The sequence below is a fragment of the Lissotriton helveticus genome, chromosome 3_2 (assembly GCF_964261635.1).
Source record: "Lissotriton helveticus chromosome 3_2, aLisHel1.1, whole genome shotgun sequence".
NCBI classification, from domain to species: Eukaryota; Metazoa; Chordata; class Amphibia; order Caudata; family Salamandridae; genus Lissotriton; species Lissotriton helveticus.
Window position 1 is genome coordinate 298694734 of NC_136062.1, and position 19798 is coordinate 298714531.

Sequence of the window (19798 nt, forward strand, 5' to 3'; positions counted from 1 at the left end):
CTGTCATTCTGTGCGCTCGCTTGACGTAAAATTATCGTCCTTCTATTTTTGTGAAAAGTCCCGGTATTTTGTTTTAAAATTCTGGTCGCCCTAACTAATCAGCGTAGTTAGTTGAGGCGTGTGAGTAACCGGGTTCTGACAGGTTCAGGGGCTCGGGGCCATGTCCACCCTCCTGAGTTTTGCTTCTATCTTTGTTTTCTTGAATACACGTTAAGTTACACATGATTAACATTTCAGCTAGTGTCTATTATCACACTGAGCTATCTCATTCTGCCGCTTGGATATTTCTCAAACGCCCCCTCCTGCCCACACCTCTCTGCCTTTTCCATTAACCTGCACCTCCTTTTCAAAGAATGAGCCAGCCACGTGGCAGTGACTGCAAAGAGGCCGGGGATCGCATGGGCACGGCTCAGCTGCGATCCCAACATCCTCTGTTGTAAGTTTGCAGGCATTGTGCGAAGCTGTTGGGGCGCACTTCAGTGTCTGTGTTGCTATGGCACACTTGCTAGGGCGTCACTTGATTCTGTTCGGCAGTGTACTTCGTCCCAGTGACAGACCCGCACAGCCCATGAAAAAAACATACACCCCTACAACAGATATGTTGGATGTGGTTCTCCTTCGGTGTTGAATTCTATCGCTCTTGTGATATTTATCACACTTTAAAGAGCGCTGGATCCACGCCTTAAAGCGCCCACCAGCAGGTCCTCTGTGCGCTATGCGAGATGGCCCACCAGTCTTTAAGTGGATGGATTGTTGCCCTGCACTCCGGGTGGCGTCCAGCCAGGCCCTTCGTAGGCTCCTTTGGGGGTAGATTGCTGTATTTCTTTTTGCATGTCTTTGTAGGGCGGTGTCGGGTGCCTCACGCCTTGTGTTTTCCTGCAGTCGAAGCCTCTGTTATTCAGTCCTTTGCCAGCGGTATCTCGGCACCGGCTAATCAGAAGTGATCTTGTGATGTAAAGTTGTAAGTGGGCCCTCCTTCGAGGGGTGTGTGGGAAGGACCCCTCCCCTGTGCCGGTTGTTAGGTTAATCTGCACTCTTTACACGCAGGGTTAAGGTGCATCTCCGGCGCGCTGGCAATAAGCTCGTGCTCACTCACATGCCTGGTCCGCACAATAGAGTTATCCGAGTGCTGTTAAACTGCTCCCATGTACTTCATAACAACTCGGCATGTACCTCCGATGAAAAACTGAACGCGCGTAGAATCCCCGAACAAACAAGCTTCACAACGCCGGACCACAGATCGCGAAAGCGATCCAATTGTAAAAAAAAAAAGAACAAGGAAGCTGCGCGCTGAGAGCTGCAGAATTGTGAACGCGCCCGGCCATCTGGATTCACTAACGGAGGCACCCTGACAGCTCCTAATTATAATTTATGTACTTCTTTGCGCGAGCACGAACGAAATATGCCCAAAATGGCGGAACAAAACTACATTTACCCTATCACTTCAAGCCTATTAAAACGAAAACACAAGGAAGACGAATCACTGACCAGATGACAGAAAACGCTAAGGAATGTGTGGAATTCCTCTCACCAAGGCCCTAGATATACTTCTTTTTTTTCTCCTTTAACATTAGTTCTCGAAACTCCTCCCAGTTTCACTGGGGAGGAGTCCGAGCCCTAAAAAGGGAGCAAAGCAAAACGGGCCCCAGGTAATTATTGACATATAAGCCTGATTGATAATATTCACAGGCTCTGGGAAGCAGTGTGGCGCCGCGGCCAGGGCGACTGACACCGGACGCTGGGGATCACAGTTCGATCCCTGGCTCCGGCAGCAGGGGTCCGCCCAGCACCATGTGACTCTGGGCAATAGCTCGCTTAATCTTCCCAATTAGATAGTCCCTGATTTAGATTACTTAGGGGTGAGACTTAATAATTCCTTAAGATCTGCACAGATCGTAAAAAGATCACTGACTTTAAAACATAGAGTTGGGTCTATCACTAGGTTCATTAACAGGGTGTGTTCATATTTTATTTCACCGGCCGGGGAGATATGCAAGGTACAAGCATCACCTGAAACCTGGCCTCCCCCTACTGGAAGAGCGGTACAGGTGTCAAGAGCACCTAGAAGCCCTTCTACTTGCTGAGAGAGGGAAGGAGTCTGGTTGGTCCTGCAGATTGAGAGACTGTCCAGGAGGACCAAGGCTGAGCACGTCCCTGATGGCTAAGGATGTCCACAAACTGAGGAGTACTTTAAAATGTTCTAGTTAGGACTCTTGTGTCTGTAGGCCTCCACCCAGTCTCATCTCCATTCCTGGCGGGCACCGTAGCACTCTGCTCCTCAACAGCATGTACAAGGGCTGCAACTGCGTGTTTTCTGTTGGCCTGGACAAAGGCTGCAACTGACGGAGTGCTCCAGGTGGGGTTGCACCTGCTGTCTATCTAATCGAGACTGCGACCACCTCCAAGACAGCTGCTGATCAATCCTTGTACCTGCTATAGCCATGCCTGAAACTGTGTAAGCCCTTGCGTTGGAACTTCCCTGACAAAAGCAGGTGCATGCACTGCTAGACAAGTCCCCATGCCTGGAGTCGACACTCCAGTGGGCTTGCTGGCTCACTGTGACCCTTTCGGCTATATCAGAAATGCCGCACTGATACTATGCAGTGACTGAGAACTCTGAAGTGTACCCATCCTGAGGATGGGCGAAGCCAAACTTAAACTTCGCTCATTAAGCTTTGGGCACATATAAACTGCAACTGAGCTTGATTTGCTCCTTGTCCTGATTTCACAGAGATCAGGGAATCCATAGTTGAGTGTATCCAACTAGGAGGACATATGAGGGAGCAGAGAGAGTGTAGCGCCTTCAAGGGGATTGGATTTAGGAATACTGATTTGTAGGATTTTTACATTGTGCAGTGTTAGTAAAGTACTTTGTCTTGTAATGCAAGCACTGCACTGGAGATTATGATTATAGCATCTCGTTGGGACATTTTTGAGTGAACCGTCACACTATGTTCTTTAAGGGTTTCACTTGGTCCAGTTTGCTGAGCCTTAGTAGGATGGGGCCTGGGGCATCAGTGTCACACAACTTCATCTCCCACGGTTGAGGTCCAGTAGTTCCTGCCTGGCCCTGCAGCCCCCAGAATCCTGTGAACAGTGTCATACAATTTTTTTCTTTGGTTAGAAAATAATTGGTTTGTGGAGATAAAATGACTTTTTTGGTAGCATTCATTTTAGCTCAGCACCACATCTCTTGCCTAATTAATCATGTAATGACTCCTTTCTATTTATTCAAAAGGAATGTGCACATAATGAATCCCTAGTGCAATTTGGCTTGATGTGTTGAGAAATTATTGGTTGTTTTAATAAATGTACAGTTTTTGAAGTAATACCATCTGGATTGCTGCAGAATTGCTATACAGGTAGTAGATTCAAAAAGTATCTGTAACTATTTTGTAGCACAACCCATAAGTCGTATTTTATTCAAATCCCAAACAATTAAAAACCCAAATATTCATATATATTGCATGTGTGATCTTTCCCAACTCGATTTCTACAAGTGCACAGTCCTTTGATGTGCTGTGTTTTATTTGGAAAAACCTTAAATGATCCTGTTCACCATAGTCCTCTTAAGTCAACATCTATTCAGTAACACCACCAAAGTTCAACACCACTGTCACTCTTTTATTTATTGTATTTGACTGTCCCTTTAGGGATGGTTGTATTACCTTGTTATTTTAACTTTATATAAACCTGTATTCTCATAACATTTTTACCTTTTGAAGGTTCTGTTGGTGCCACCAACATGAATGAGCATAGCTCTCGTTCCCATGCTATCTTTACAATTACCATTGAATGCAGTGAAAAGGGGGTTGATGGAAACATTCATGTACGAATGGGCAAGCTGCACCTTGTAGATCTTGCGGTAAGTAATACATGGGTTTCGTATTCTGCATGCTGTGAATTTTTATTTGCAGTTTGCAGTTGAAATGAATAATTAAATAGGTTGAGCAACACAAAAAGAGACACAATTGTAAAATAAATAAAAACGTTACATGAGTGGTGTAAAACGTTTATAAGGTAGGATTGGGGCAAGGGTTTAGGTTAAGAAGAAGAAGAATAGGGTTGGATTTGGAATGATGTTTAGGGGTAAGGCTTGGGTAAGATAAGGTGTTTCATTGTGAGTGATGACATTCTGCTCTTTCCCAAGAAGCACATTTATACACAAGGTAATTCTCCTCAATGCTGGGGACTACTTTAGCAATGTGCGCCTTTTGAGACCAAACAAATATTTTTGCTTTTAGTTGATGTTGAGTGTTAATTTGCTTTGTGCTGGCATGGGCCTGGCAGCTTCTCCATCATTAAAGTTTTACACATATTATAAACCCAGAATGCTCTCAACTCGCACCAGCCCTATTGGCTTATCCAATCCTTGTTTATTTATTATCTTCCTTTATTCACAAGTGACCATATTTATCCGATTACTAGTAATCTGTTCAAGTTGAATAACTTCGTTAGTTTGAAAACTGGATAATCTTATGTGAAAAGTTTATAATTTGTAAATCTGTTTTGTAAAATACAGGTATATTACAACACTTGTTAAAATTACAAGCACCTCTCGTGAGACTTTCTTGGACCAAAAAAACCAGAGGAGATAATATAAAAATCGTTGGTTTCAAAATTGATTGTTTGGGAACAATATAGTGATTTCTGATTAATATTTAAGTTATAACTCTAAACCGATAATTTAGAAAACTACTCAAAACATTTTTATTGATTTCTTTTCTTGGTGCATATCAGAATTCTGAATTTAGAGTTAACTGCTAGACATATATTATAGAAAAGCAAAAGTACTGAACCATAGAGTTGCTTAGTCCACATTGGCTCAAATACAGAATGTACACTTTCCTTACTAATGTAAGAGTTATACTTCTGTTAGGGAGACTGAGGAGAGACAGTCGTGCTTTATCTCAGCTCCAGTACTGTTTGCTTCTCAGCATGCAAATCAATCTACATCCCTGGAGATTAGAGCACATTTGGTCTTCGTCTTGTACCCATCTGTAAACAATCAAGCCTGTTGTCTGTGTAGAGCTTGCTTGCAGCCTTTTTTATTACAAAGGTTGCAGATATATATGCTTCTTTTGAAGATAATTCCAGAACTGAATGTAGAGGTGGTAGCGGGGAAGAACCATTGTCTCTCCACAACCATGACCATTTTTCCTGTTTTCTACCCGCCCCACATGAGGATGTGATCAAAATCATCTCTACTATCAAATCGGGCTCCCCACTGGAGCCTTGTCCCCCATCTGTGATGTCAAAACTCACAGAAGTGATTTCTCGCCCTCTCATGGAGATCTGCAATATTGCATTTTCGACAGGTCAATTTCCAAGTATATGGAAGAACGCTGTCATAAAACCGCTTCTGAAAAAACCTTCCTTAGATCCCACAGCTGTTGCAAGCTACAGACCGATCGCGTGCCTGCCCTTTCCCGCCAAAGTATGCGAATACCTGATGAACAGACAGCTCTCAGAGTTCGTCGAGACTCACCATCTTCTCGACGACACGCAGTTTGGTTTTAGGAAAGGGCATGGAACAGAGACTGCCTTGATAAAGGCCTCTGACGAGATCAGGGTGATCATGGACCAGGGAGGGGCGGCTGTCCTTATCCTTCTGGATCTGTCAGCAGCTTTTGACACGGTCGACCATGCCACCTTAGTCGACCGTGTCACTGCTTTGGGGATTAACGGTCGTGCCAAGGATCTCATTTAATCTTTCCTGGCAAACCGTACCCAGACAGTAAAGTTGGGAGATTTCTATTCCCCTATCTCTGCACTCCCTTGTGGAGTCCCACAAGGCTCCTCGCTAAGCCCTATGCTTTTCAATATCTATGTAGCGGACTTGGCGAGGATAATAAAGGCCTATGGGATACAGCTTACATCGTATGCAGATGATACCCAGCTGGTGCTGGGTATCCACAAGGATGGTCACACTGTAGCAGCCAACTTCCAGAAAGCTATGCTTGAGGTCAGTAGCTGGATGGCCCTGAACTGCCTTCGCCTCAACTCGGATAAGACCGAGATTATGACCTTCGGAAGACTCTCCCCTGAATGGTCTCATGGTTGGTGGCCAGAAAAGCTTGGCCCCCCACCTGTTCCAGTGGAAAAAACCCGAAATTTGGGAGTGATCTTTGACACTAAGTTGGTTTTCGACCTTCATACCAACAAGGTTGTGTCATCATCTTTTTTCATTCTGAAAAAAATAAAGAAGTTGCTGCCTTACCTCCCGCCGTCAGCTGGGAAGACTCTGGTTTCTACCCTAGTCTTCTCCAGGATAGACTATGGGAATGCACTCTTCCTTCATACCCAGAAGCGTGTTACAACGAAGCTGCAATCTATTCAGAATGCGGCTGCTAGGATTCTTCTTAACATCCCTCGTCGCAAATCCACCACTTTCGGTATTCGTCAGCTTCATTGGCTGAGAGTCGAGAGCCGCGTTAAGTTTAAGGCCCTCTGTATTGCTTATAAGGCTGTACATGCCACGGGACCTAGGTTCTTGGTTGAAGCCTTTCAACTGTATACTCCCAGCAGGCAATTAAGATCGGCCAATATCTGTCTCCTCCCTGTGCCACGCACAAGATCGGTCACCTGGGGAGACAGGCGCTTTCTTGTGGCCACTCCAAAACTTTGGAACCTCTTGCCACTAGCCATCAAAACCGCCCCGAATCTGATGAGTTTTCGCAGGCTCTTGAAAACATGGCTGTTTAATCAGTAAGAGGATGGTCTGATGATAGACCCCAGTTTGCTCCACAGCGCCGAGACACTTTCGGGTATTTGTCGCGCTATAAAAGTTGCGTAAATAAATAAATAAATAAATAAATTGATACCAGCATCATGGTCTTCTTTCTTTGCTGCTAATCCTATTGCCAGTACCGTTTTCTTTTTGGTATGTAAAATTTAACTGAGAATTCATTTTTGCAATAAATGACTGTTTATCAGTTCCATTGTACGAAGTAATCTTGAGGTGTTTGAAACTATTGGTTTTAAGGAACCTTTGGTATGAGACCTCAATCTACTGTATCTCTTCTCCGCAACAAATTGGGAATCAGTATTGCTTCATCTGACACCCACTTGAGTTAGGCAAAATTGACTTGTGATGTCTGAGGCACTTATCTCAGACAGCAGAGCCTGACAGTCTCTCAGTCTAGCCCAGGAGGAACTGGAGATCGTGCATGGCATTCCCACATCCTGGCTTCCATTTGTTGCCTCTAGTCCTGTTTTCATATCCTGGCTTCCATTTGTTGCCTGTAGTCCTGATTGTGAATTGTAAATGGGATAGTTTCAGTATTTACAAATGGCAGAAGCAAACTAGGCTTTTTCAGATTTTTTAATTAAGATGATGTAAATTAATTAAGCCACTCGATGGACAAGATAGTAAGCAACAATTCAGCCAGCCTGATACATAGAAGTGAATTCAACATCTAATTAAGAATTCACTAGATAGCCTATTATATTTTTGACCCAATAACAAAATGTTGGTCATTTATCTGAAAATTAATACTAAGCCCTATCGTTTTTAATCTGATTAACACACAAATGTAATAAAAATAAACCTCACCAATGACACTTTTATTTCTCTTGCATGTGCCAGTAGATCTTGTGTAATAGAAATAACAGTCAGCAGCTGTTTTTGGTTTGCACACTTTTTTTATATATATTTGGCTTCAAGTGTATGAATAAAAACTTATTTGTTTTAGGCTGCATATCAAAACGTGTATTATTACCCATTTAAAGAAATGCTCTGGTTGCACTGTGAGGCAGATTTAAGATCAGGGATTATTGGCTGAAATACCTCTGATTGACTTGTGCTATACAGTCTACATTGCTTTATCATTCTTCTTAATTTTGTCTCAAATTAATAAATGCTAAAAGTTGTAAGGTTCTTAATGTTTCTAATCATGTATTTTTGGACTGCAGATAGCTACTGTTTGTTCCAGATGCCATGCTATAAAATTTACTGTGAAAAGAGCAACTGAGTATAGTAATCTAAACGTCAAAAAAGATAGCGAACACTTTTGTTTATCTATTAATAATCTAATATTTTCAGTAAGCCCATGATTAACAGCAGTGTGATAGCCTTCGTAAGTCTGCACAGGTTAGTGGGTTAGTTGGATTATAGGACTGGTTTCTTAAAAGTGGTTTTCGAGAAATAGTTTGTTTTTGTACTCACAAGGTGCCAATTACGGTTTTTATACTATCCTGAACACAAAGGTGTCAAGTACAGGGGTGTCCTGACCTAATATTAAAAGGATCCATGGTATGTAATCTAACTTGATCCCTGCGCATATATGGTTTATTTCCATATGGTGAACTACAGTTTCACGAGACACATATCATGGTATATTGGCTGTACAAAATAAGAATACTCTGATGAAGGTCACAGTTGTGAATAAAGCGGGTTGTTGTTTTGCTGTAACACTTGGATCTACATGTCTCATGCACATGCACAATATAGAAGATATGGAACATTTTACATTTTAACGTGTACTCTTTCACATTATTATTTACTGTTGGTGCACGACTATATGTATTTTTCCATGAATGTTATTAAATCTTATCACTGTGCCATTAGCGCTCTCTTGGTTTCTTGATGTTTTGGATGATTTGTTAAGAAATGTATATTTAGTCTGAGTTAAATTTCCTCTTAATGGCACCATTTTGTTTTAGGGTTCAGAAAGACAAGGAAAGACTGGTGCAACTGGCCAACGTCTGAAAGAAGCAACCAAAATCAATCTTTCCCTTTCGACTCTTGGGAATGTAATTTCTGCCTTGGTGGATGGAAAGAGTACCCATGTACCATATCGTAATTCTAAACTGACTCGGCTGCTTCAGGATTCCTTGGGTGGCAATTCCAAGACCATGATGGTAGGAATTTGAAATACCGCTATTAGTGTTGGCATTATTCAGTCCAAAGCTTTCCTAACCTTCTGTATTTTATTTCTGCCTTGGATTTGAACAAGGTATATTTTTCTCTATTAGCATTTGTGACTAAGCCACACAGTTAGTATTTCTTTTCATTGTGCACTATTATGGCCCATGTATTCAATGTACTGATGCCTTTTTATTTACTTAGTCAGTACTTTAATTTATATGGTTGTCTCTGTTTCAGAATGAGCACAATATGGTTTGATTGCAATAGTGTTTTGATGTCTTTGTTTACTTAGTCAATACTAAAATTCGCATAGTCGCCTCTCTGTTTTTCAGAATGATCACCAAATGGTTCGATATCAATAGTCTCATTCTTACAAATATGTGTTTTAGTGTTTGTGAATGTTAATTTTTGCAGAAGGTTGCAGTGTAAAATCATGTGTATATACATTAAGTCAAGAGTTTGTTTATAAATGAGATTATGATTTGTGTTACCGGCTTTGTTTTAAAATGGTTTATTGTCACTGCTGAAGGGGGTTTCATACACAATCAAAAACGATAATGGAACTTAATTCACTTTAAGACCCAACTCTTTGTTCCACCACTTCTTCCGCGACAAGATTGCCAACATCTGCAGAAACTTCAAAACCCAGTCCAAGGCCGCCCACTCCTTCAAGCAACACATCTACCCTGCTACTACCAAAGACATCCGCCTAACCGAATGGAGCCAGCTCACCACATCTTCAGACTAGGCAAAGCCAGAATCGGCTACGTACTCACCATCTTGTTCAACATCTCAGTTGCCATGGCCACCCTCCCGAGAACTGAAAACCCGCAGAAGTCCACGCCCTGCTAAAGAAACCACTGGTGACCCCAGTGAACTCCAAAACTCTGCACGCTCCTGTTCCGTGCCAAGGTATTAGAAAAAGCCAGCAACCAACAACTCTGGAACAGACCACCTACTCAACTCCTCTCAATCCGGATTCCGCAGCAACCACAGCACCAAGACAGCCCTCATAGCAGCTACAGACGACATCCAAGCCCTACCCGTCCCAGGAGAGCTAGCATCTCTGATCCTTCTAGAACTCTTTGCAGCATTCCATGCGGTATCCCACCACACAGTCATCACAAGGCTGCACAACCTAGCCATCCAAGGAGACGCTCTGAGATGGATTGCCTCTTGGCTAACCGGAAATTCTCAAAGTCTGCCTTTCCCCCTTCACCTATGAACCTAGGGACATCATGGGGGGAGTACCCCAAGGATCCTCGCTCAGCCCCACCCTTTTCAGCACTTGTATGACACCTCTGGCCAGCATCTTCAAAACCCACTGACTCAACATCATATCCGACACTGACGACACATAACTCAACCTCTCCCTCTTCAAAGACACCACCAAGACCAGCTATCACAACTACATGACCGATGTCGCCAACTGGATGAAGGACTGCTGCCTGAAACTCAACACGGGCAAAACAGAGGTACTGATCTTGGGAAACACAAGCTCCCCATTGGAGCACATCTTTGTGGCCCTCTGTATTCGTACTTACTTATACCCCCACTGCCCACTCCTGGAACATAGGCATCATTCTGGTCAACAAACTAACCATGACGACTCAGGTCAACTCTGTCTCCTCCTCCTGCTGCTTCATCCTCCGCATGCTTCGTAAGATAGTCACATGACTACCTCAAAACTCAAAACTCACCACCAAGGCCCTCACCTCCAGCCGACTGTACTACGGCAACACTCTGAACGCAGGGATTGCAGCTCCCCTCCGACGACGACTACAGACCATACACAAAGCTCCAACCACACTAGTCCTTGATCTCCCTAGACACACCCACATCACCGGGAACTCCACTGGCTACCGCTTCAGAAAAGATGCCAGTACACGCTTCTGACCCACGCTTACAAGGCCCTTCAAAAATGTGGACCCACCTACTTAAACCAACACCTGAACTTCTGTCAGTCCACCAGACACCTCCGCTTCCCTTTCTCTAACCCTCACCCCCCCGCATCCGACGTAGCAGATGTGGAGGTGTCTCCTTCTCCTACCTACCAGTGAAGTCATGAAACAAGCTACACTCATCGCTGGACCTCCCCATGTCTTCCAAAGTTCCAAAAGTCCCTGAAGACTTGCCTATTCACAAATCAACTGGACCCTGCCAGCACCTGGATACCATCACAGGCAGTGCTTAATTTGTAACATATGAAGTCCAGGTGCTCAAATGTTTGTCGGTGGCCACACCCACTTCTGTCAGCTCCGCCCGCTTACTCTATTGGCCCTACCCACATCCTCAACTGGCACTGCTGAATTTTAGCAAAGGAGCCTTCTGACTGATGCAAATAAGTGAATATAACATATGCGCCTAGACAATTCACTTCATATAGTGTTTTGACTGGTTTAAATATTAGAACCATAAAATGTGATAACTTGTTTTATAGTGCTTGCTAACTGTGGACTTCGTCACTTTAAAGCACTGTAAATAGTAAGTGTTACTATTCAGTGGTTCTACTTTAGAAGGATGAATGACTAAGTGTGACGCTTGCAGATTATACACACACATCTATGCACCCATCTTGACAGGTAGAGCATATCTCACTGAGCTATCGTCACACGGAAGGGGTGTTAGTCACAGTTCAGGCATGTAACTTATGTTTCACTAGTTAAACACCGTGTCACACTATGATATACATACGTTCTGTGAACGTGATGCTGTAGGAAAGAGAGGAGGTGTGTGTTTAGAAAAAAAAAGCAGTCTCGGAGACAGCTGTGTAGACATACAAAAGGAGGTGGTGATGGACGGAGCATCTGAACCAATCAAACACTCACACCCAGTCAACAGATCTGGGTATATTCCATCACCATTCTTTAGCTCACTCTGCCACCCCAGTTCAAACATGGCCATATGCAAATCAGTCTGACCCTGTGCCTCATGGGAACAGTCCAGCCCGAACTGCCAAGCCATGCCTTCCCTGGACCGGAAACAAGCTTCCGAAGACCGGTTTCTGGCATTTCAGCCGTCTTCACCCCGGCTTGCTTGAATCCAGTGGCAAAGTGAGCAAGGGACTCACGTTTGAGCATACCCTGCCAACTTATGGCGAACAAAGTGATAGAAAAGGGGGTGGTGATGGACGGAGCATCTGAACCAATCAAACACTCACATCCAAACAACAGATCTGGGTATAATCCATCACCATTCTTTAGCCCACTCTGCCACCCCAGTTCAGACATGGCCATATGAAAATCAGTCTGACCCTGTGCCTCATGGGAACAGTCCAGCACGAACTGCCAAGCCATGCCTGGGGGTGAATGTTTTGCCATTGTGCAACATTCCGCCCATCATCTTGTGTGTTTTGCTGTTCACCCTATGTGGGAAGGGTATGCCCAGACGTGGGTCCCGTGCTCACTAAGCCACTGGAGTCAAGCTATCCTGGCTGAAGACGGCTGATAGCCAGAAACCGGTTCTAGGATGCTTGATTCTGGTCCAGGAAAGACATGGCTTGGCAGTTTGGTCTGGACTGTTCCCATGAGGTACAGGGTTAAGACTGATTTGCATATGGCCATGTCTGAACTGGGGTGGCTTGGTGAGCAAAATAACGATGGATTAAACCCAGATCTGTGACTGGAGGTGAATGTTTTGCCATTGTGCAACATTCCGTCCATCATCTTGTGTGTTTTGCTGTTCACCCTATGTGGGAAGGGTATGCCCAGACATGGGTCCCATGCTCACTAAGCCACTGGAGTCAAGCTATCCTGGCTGAAGACGGCTGATAGCCAGAAACCGGTCCTAGGATGCTTGATTCCGGTCCAAGCCATGCCTGGGGGTGAATGTTTTGCCATTGTGCAACATTCCGTCCATCATCTTGTGTGTTTTGCTGTTCACCCTATGTGGGAAGGGTAAGCCCAGACGTGGGTCCCGTGCTCACTAAGCCACTGGAGTCAAGCTATCCTGGCTGAAGGCAGCTGATCGCCAGAAGCCGGTCCTAGGATGCTTGATTCCGGTCCAGGAAAGACATGGCTTGGCAGTTCGGTCTGGACTGTTCCCATGAGGCACAGGGTCAAGACTGATTTGCATATGGCCATGTCTGAACTTGGGTGGCTTGGTGAGCAAAATAACGATGGATTAAACCCAGATCTGTGACTGGGGGTGAATGTTTTGCCATTGTGCAACATTCCGTCCATCATCTTGTGTGTACAACTGTGTAGACAACAGGAGTTTTTAACAATAACTTGATACACAAAAAAGGAAATATGTAAGTGAGATAGTAGGAGAGGGAATGCTGAAAGATCAAACATTTTGAGGAAAATAACAAAGCGATTGCAAGCTAAGAAATGAGAAAAAAGTGATTTCACCTTTACTCAGTCCTTTCCCTTAAGTATGTTTAACTGACCGTGAATAAAACCTAGAAAGGAGCACTTTTTTCAATAATAAATACATTGTTCCATGACACTTCTACTAGCAGGAAAAGTATAGATTGTAATGAAACCACAGGTCCTCTTAGGGCTATATTTTCCTCATGTTAAGTCAAGCACACAAAGCAATATCTAGATTTGCATAAGTAGTTAATTGTCACAGGAGGGGCGAAGGGCCAACTTTCTGTCCCTCCCCGATTTTTGACACAGGTAAGGTGACCAGATAGTCAGAACTACATTCATCAACATGAAAAAGAGAATGTAACGAGGCTTGCAAACCCAAGATCTGCATTTTTCTGGTAATAACACTGAGAAAGTTCATGCATATTTTACACAGTCATCTGTGTAGCATAAACTGCTTAGTAATAGAGTTGTTTGTCCCTCTGAGTTGTGTCGCGGCATTACAAGGGCTCAGGCCCACTGTTCAAAAGGACTCAAAAAGCAGTGCTTCCTGGCCTGGAAACAAAAACAATATACAACTTAAATGAAGATAAACGGTGTCAGAACACCAGGACTTTCTGGGCCATATGACTACAGCATCAGAAGGACTTGCAGGCGAAGGCAATCAGGTGACTCTATCCAGTGCTTCATTTGTAAAAGGAATGAGTGAGAGTGCCCCCAGCTGTGCTAGAAAGGCCTCCATTGTTGCTATTAATGTCTACGCACTGAATACCAAGGCTGCATAGTCCGGAATTCATCTTGGGCCTCTTTAATCTATTCCCAGACACTACTTGCCTCTTTAGCTCACGGTTGTTGGTACCCACATTCTCCCTTGGTTACTTTTTACATATTTATTTTACTTCTACTTTCCGGTTTGTGTGTTTTTCTCCTTGCTTGCTCTCACCAGGAGCTGCTCTGTCAATATTTAATGAGGAAAGGCATGTGCCAGGTTCAAATTAAGCATTATTTCACAAAAATATAACTTCCCTCCTCCCCACAACATATCATGTTTATCAGGGTATGTTGGAAATCTAGTTCAATTGGACTGCCTACAACTCCCAGAATACATTAATTTGCCAAACAAGAGAGATGATTGGAACAGGAATTGTATGATTTCACTGAGCCATTCAGTCATATGGGACACAAGCTTCCTGGTCTCATAGACATTTGAATGTTTGAATATTCTATATTCTTGATCAAACTCTTCGAGACGACAGAATATGCCCCAAGAAAATAACGAACTTGAGAATGTGCTCTAGATAAACCAAGGGCACTGTTAGCACTGACTGCATGAAAAAGCAAAATTGAACTAAAACGTTAGAAACAAAAAACACATGTAACACCGACACTTTATCAGTTATGTACAGAACTTCAAATAGGTCAGTGACCACACTAAATTAAAGAAAAGCAACGCAGGTTTGGGTTACTTACAGATTACTGCGTTTAATATGAAGAGGCCTGCTGCTGTACACTGACTGCATCACACTGTAGCTACTTCAAAATGATAGTGCTGTTGACGTTGTGCTGGTGCGTCGTGACTCATGTGTGTGCACCGGAGCGTAGAATTTAAAAAAAAGTTATGCACGCTGCCATGGCTGCTAACAGCCTATCAGAACCAAATTGAGCCCAATCAGTGGCACACCCACCAGTAACTCTGACTTTACTGAAGTCAAATTGGCATGGATTTATTATCAGCTCATCAGCACTCTTCAACGGGGGACTCTATGGATTGTGAACACACACTACAGCCACGTTCATCTGTCATTATAGTGCCCCAAGATCAATGAAATGAGAAGTGAAGGAACCCACCCGGTGAGCCTTGACTCGTCCAAATGGGTCAGCATGGACAGCTAATCTCTATCGTTGGGTGGCGTTTAGTGGGGCAGATTAGGACATCAGCTGAGGATAAAAACTTAAATTTTCTGTCACTACCTTTCCTCGCCTTCCAAACACCTACTACGCAACAGACTTGCACATACATTAGCAGTAAGTAAATTCATCTCTTGTTGTGTTACATATATCTATATAGCGCACTTCTACCAGGTGCAGGCCCTGGGGCGCTTTCAGAACCTCTGCTGCCATCCCTTATGTTTGATGTGTGTTTAAAGGGACGGGCGCTCTCCTCTTTACAGTTTTGGGCGGTAGGAAACCGCGTGTTTGGGCTGCGGGGATTTCACAAGAGCCAAGCGGACCCTTAGCGCGCCCGAGACAACTTAAACACTTTAAGTTGAAATGTCGATTTTTATTGCCAATTGCACTACTTTTGTCACACTTTTTCTGTCTTTGTCTCCCTCCTTCTGCTCGCCTTGTGCGTTGTCATTTTCTGTAAATGGGCCGATGAGAGAAAATAAATGCCGGTGGGCCCAACCTGCAACCACCAGTTCAAAATAGGCACTGGGAGGAGTGGCCTATTTTCTAACCCTACCGGAGTAGGCTAACCTAACCTATTATTACTCACTTTCTGCCACCACGTTTCTAGAGAACAAAAATAAATCCCGCGCACTCGCCGTATAGCAAACAATTGCTCGCCGTAAACAGACTATACTCACCCAGTTTTCTGTACTCCACTCCTACGCTGTTTCGGAGACACCAGAGGTTCGCGTTCCTAGAGGGCTCGACCCTTACCTGCATTCTCAAATGTGCAACAATTCGAATAATCGCTCTGTGCCAACCCCTCGCCCAATCAGAACCCGCAATTAGCTCACGGACCTCACCTGCCTGCCCCCGCCAATCTAAATCATCAGCCACACCCGCGCAGAAACCGCCGGTGTGCGTAGGAGCTCCCACGCTGCCCCAGGTGCAAGGTATTCTTTCAAACAAGCTTACATAGTACTCCCACCAAAGTGCACTCTGGGGAATGCATTCCAGTGAGAAAACATTGACACTCGGTGTAGACCCGACCCTGAAAAATAAGTGCCGGTGCTAAGCACCAGAAAGCACCGGTACAAATTAAGCACTGATCACGGGTGAACCAGAAGCGCTCTACAAATCTGATTGATTTACTAAACAGGATTGAGCCTAGTAACTTAATTGTTATCTAGTCAAATTGTTCACTTCTCTTTACTTATGAACTTTTTGTGAAACTTGTTTTGACCATTCTAATGTATATAATCATATGCCATCATTGTCTTTGTTTGTAGTGTGCAAACATTGGACCTGCAGACTATAATTATGATGAAACAATCAGCACGTTACGATATGCTAACCGTGCCAAAAATATTAAGAATAAGGCCAGGATTAATGAAGATCCAAAGGATGCTCTGTTGCGGCAGTTTCAGAAGGAAATTGAAGATCTGAAAAGAAAACTTGAAGACGGTAACTAAACCATTCCTTAAAAAGACTACTCATTACCAAAGTTCAAATTATTGCATATATATTTCTAATAGCATAACCTCTTCCATCATCGCTATTATTTAAGTGTAAAGCATCAGTTTTGTCCCCTCTCTTAAAGACATAGAACTTTAAATCCTAGTTTGATATTGCACACTTCTATACTTGCACAGCAGATGCTTTTTCATATATGCATAAAAAGGGAAGTGAGTAATATGTGTCTTTTTGTTTGCATTAATGAAAATAGCAGTGATGGAGGCATTTAAAAAACAGATTTTTCAATGGTAGCAGGTCTTGCTAGCATTGACTAGGTTGAAGATGGTGCCTCTTCAACCTTTGGTGAGGTTAGACCCTTAATAAGGTGTGATGCATGTACTCGGTCACTCATACATTTATTCATCGACCTACAGACTCATTCTTGCATTCACCCACTTACATGTAGACAATAAAACAGACCCACAAACTCAACAAGCATAGCGAAGATAAATGACAATAATAAAAGTAAAAAAAGAAGGAAAGAAATGAATGGGAACCTATAAAGGAAAGAAATGGAAAACTAGAGGACTGGTCACCAGCTTAGACTCTGACGTGCACTCATTTTCAGGTGGATCTGCATGTGTGATATGATAAACCTGCTGTTACTCACATGTCAGTTGAGCTAGTGACAGAAGTGGGCGAACCTATTGCCCATGCAGTATGCTGTCATGTAGAGAATGTCAATGTAAATGACATCCGGTCAGACGTAAGAGGGCTGATTGAAAAATATGTGATGTATGTAGAGTTTTATGTTGTTTTGTTACTAGGGCATGCAGACAAATATACCTGCCAGACACTCCTAAACGGGTCTAGCAAGGATTATTGCAGTGCATATTTTCTACCACCAAGGTTTGTAAAAGGCAGTAACAAACAAAAAATCCTTTCTTAATATAAGCTTTGAAATTCCAAGCAACAAAATGCCTTTTCACTATCATTAACACACTGTAATACCAATCCACCCTAAGAGGCCTGTTGGTTTATGTAAGAAACTGAATTACTGATTGGGGTGGATTGGAATCCACCACAAGACCTAAGGCAACAAACTTGATACGGTGAAACAGTTTCAGTTATTTAACCCTTGGCTCGATCCCCTTGTAACTATGGCACAGAGCATGCAGGCTTAACTTGGGAAAATGTGTAACATATTTAGCAATAACAAAACAACTGTTACGTCAATACACCACACAATAAAAATACCAATACTGATTCGAATGGAAAAAAATAGAAAAATGTAATTGTTAAAATACACCAAAACTAAAATCCAATAAGGGGAAACAGAGATGACTTTTTAAAGATTTAAGACAGAAAGTGCCCCAAAAATAAAGCACCAATCAATAATTGCTATTCGCTGTTGACGGGGCCTAGCTGCGATTCCTGTCAGACTGCGATGGAGCCAGTTTCGGATAGGCCAAGGGGGTTCGTCATGCTCAAAGATTTTACCTTCTAAATTAGTCTTTGAAACAAGAAGTTGTAATCCTCCTGCAGGGCAACGTTACAGGTTTTTATCCTCCAAAGTACTCTTGAAGCCAGATAGCAGCCAGACGAGGTCCCGCCAAAGTTATTGGTTTTGACAGGAAAGTCTCAGAGCGGAAGAAATTACTTGGCTCGCATAGTCCTCTTGTCAAGTGGGTACTTTAATACTTCTGCCTGGTTAACATTTCCACCTTTGGACTCAGTCATTTTATAGAACTCAAAACGTCCTACAGCGGGGCAAGTCTAAGCTGTAACCGACTAAATCACTTTGAAATCAGACACCTTTGCTTCGTTTTCCTAAGGTCTTGGAAGTAGAAAATGTTTCTAAGTTGCAAATTTTCACAGTTTCTGGAACAGCTTCTCTCAGTCACTTCTAAGGCTACCACAACTTCTGGGACAGCAGCTAATCCTGGGTACAAGTGTGAGCAGGGACAGCCAGGTCCTAATCAGCAGGTCCAATCATCTTTCGCTCTTACGTGGGTACAAAGAGTATTCTGGTGAGCTGTGGTTGATGGGCCAGATTTGTAGGTTTCACTAACCATTCAGTGGTGGTGATTCCTGGACACTCCATAGCCAATTATGAAGTTCCCAGGAGCAACCCTTCCCACATATGCTGCACCTCTTGTTTGCCTTACTGCAAACTGTCTCACAGGACACTATTTTGAGGCAAATCCAACATGGCAGAATCTTTCTGCCTCTGAAGGGAGCTTGTGTGCCAGCTCTAGGGATGTATTTAGAGAAATGAGCAGTCCCCTCCTTTTCAGATACACCAGACTGGTTTGGGCCGGCTCTTATCCCAATGTGCCGGTGTCAAACTGGCCAAAGAGGGCCTAGAGAGAAAAAGGCTTTTCTCTTCCAGGTCTCTTTACACTGAACTATGAATGGGTTGGCCTGAGCCTTGTCCCTTTCATGTTAATAAAGTTCCTGGGTCTTCCGCTGCTATCTTTCCTGGCTAGACTTGTCAGGAAGCACAGTTTCGCTATGGTATCCTATGCAGACGATTCTCAGTTAATCATCTCGTTGGCTAAACAACCTGAGGACACTGTTGCTAGGTTCCATGGGTGCCTTTTGGAGATTCTGACCTGGATGAACCATGTCTTCCTAAAAATGAATACAGATAAGACGGAAGTCATGGAATTTGGCCCTGGACTATCCCTATGAAACGCCTCATGGTGACCAACAAGTGCAGGGGAATGCCCTAAGCCGGTGCCCAAAGTCAGAAATCTGGGGATGATTTTTGATAGTCAGCTCAATTTTTCAGCTCATGTAAACAGCCTTACCTCCTCCTGCTTCTTCCTTATAAAAAAAGCTGAGAAAAATCTTCCCATTGGCCAGGCTCTGCAAAAAGACAGTGGTAGTGGGTCTTTTGCTTTCTAAGTTGGACTACTGTAATGCGCTGCTTTTGGGAATTGATAAAGCCCAGAGCAGAAAATTACAGTCTTTGCAAAATGCAGCTGCTAGGCTGCTGTTAAACATTCCCAAAGGCAGTTCAATTTCAAAGGGAATCAGAGCTCTCCACTGGCTCCCCGTACAGCAAAGGGTGGAATTCCAGGCTTTATGTATTGTCCATAAAGTGTATTATGGGGGAGGGGCCAAGGATATGCAAAGAATATTTAGGCCTTATATCCATGCCAGGACATTAAGGTCTAGCAATGCCTGCCTCATGCAAGTAGACAAAATTAGGAGAGTGAGATGGGGTGGAAGAACATTTTCCCACCGTGCAGCCAAGCTGTGGAAC

At 43.5% G+C, this 19798-nt stretch overlaps 1 protein-coding gene across 2 annotated transcripts in view; it reads left to right on the plus strand.

The window, feature by feature from the left end:
• The window catches only part of KIF3A (kinesin family member 3A), a 302929-nt gene that overhangs the window by 82532 nt on the left and 200599 nt on the right, over positions 1 to 19798 (plus strand). For both annotated transcript variants that reach the window (XM_078684196.1, XM_078684197.1), the window contains exons 6-8: positions 3726 to 3865; positions 8665 to 8862; positions 16362 to 16536. In XM_078684196.1, the coding sequence (XP_078540322.1) occupies positions 3726 to 3865; positions 8665 to 8862; positions 16362 to 16536 (513 nt within the window). The remainder of the gene's footprint in view (positions 1 to 3725; positions 3866 to 8664; positions 8863 to 16361; positions 16537 to 19798) is intronic.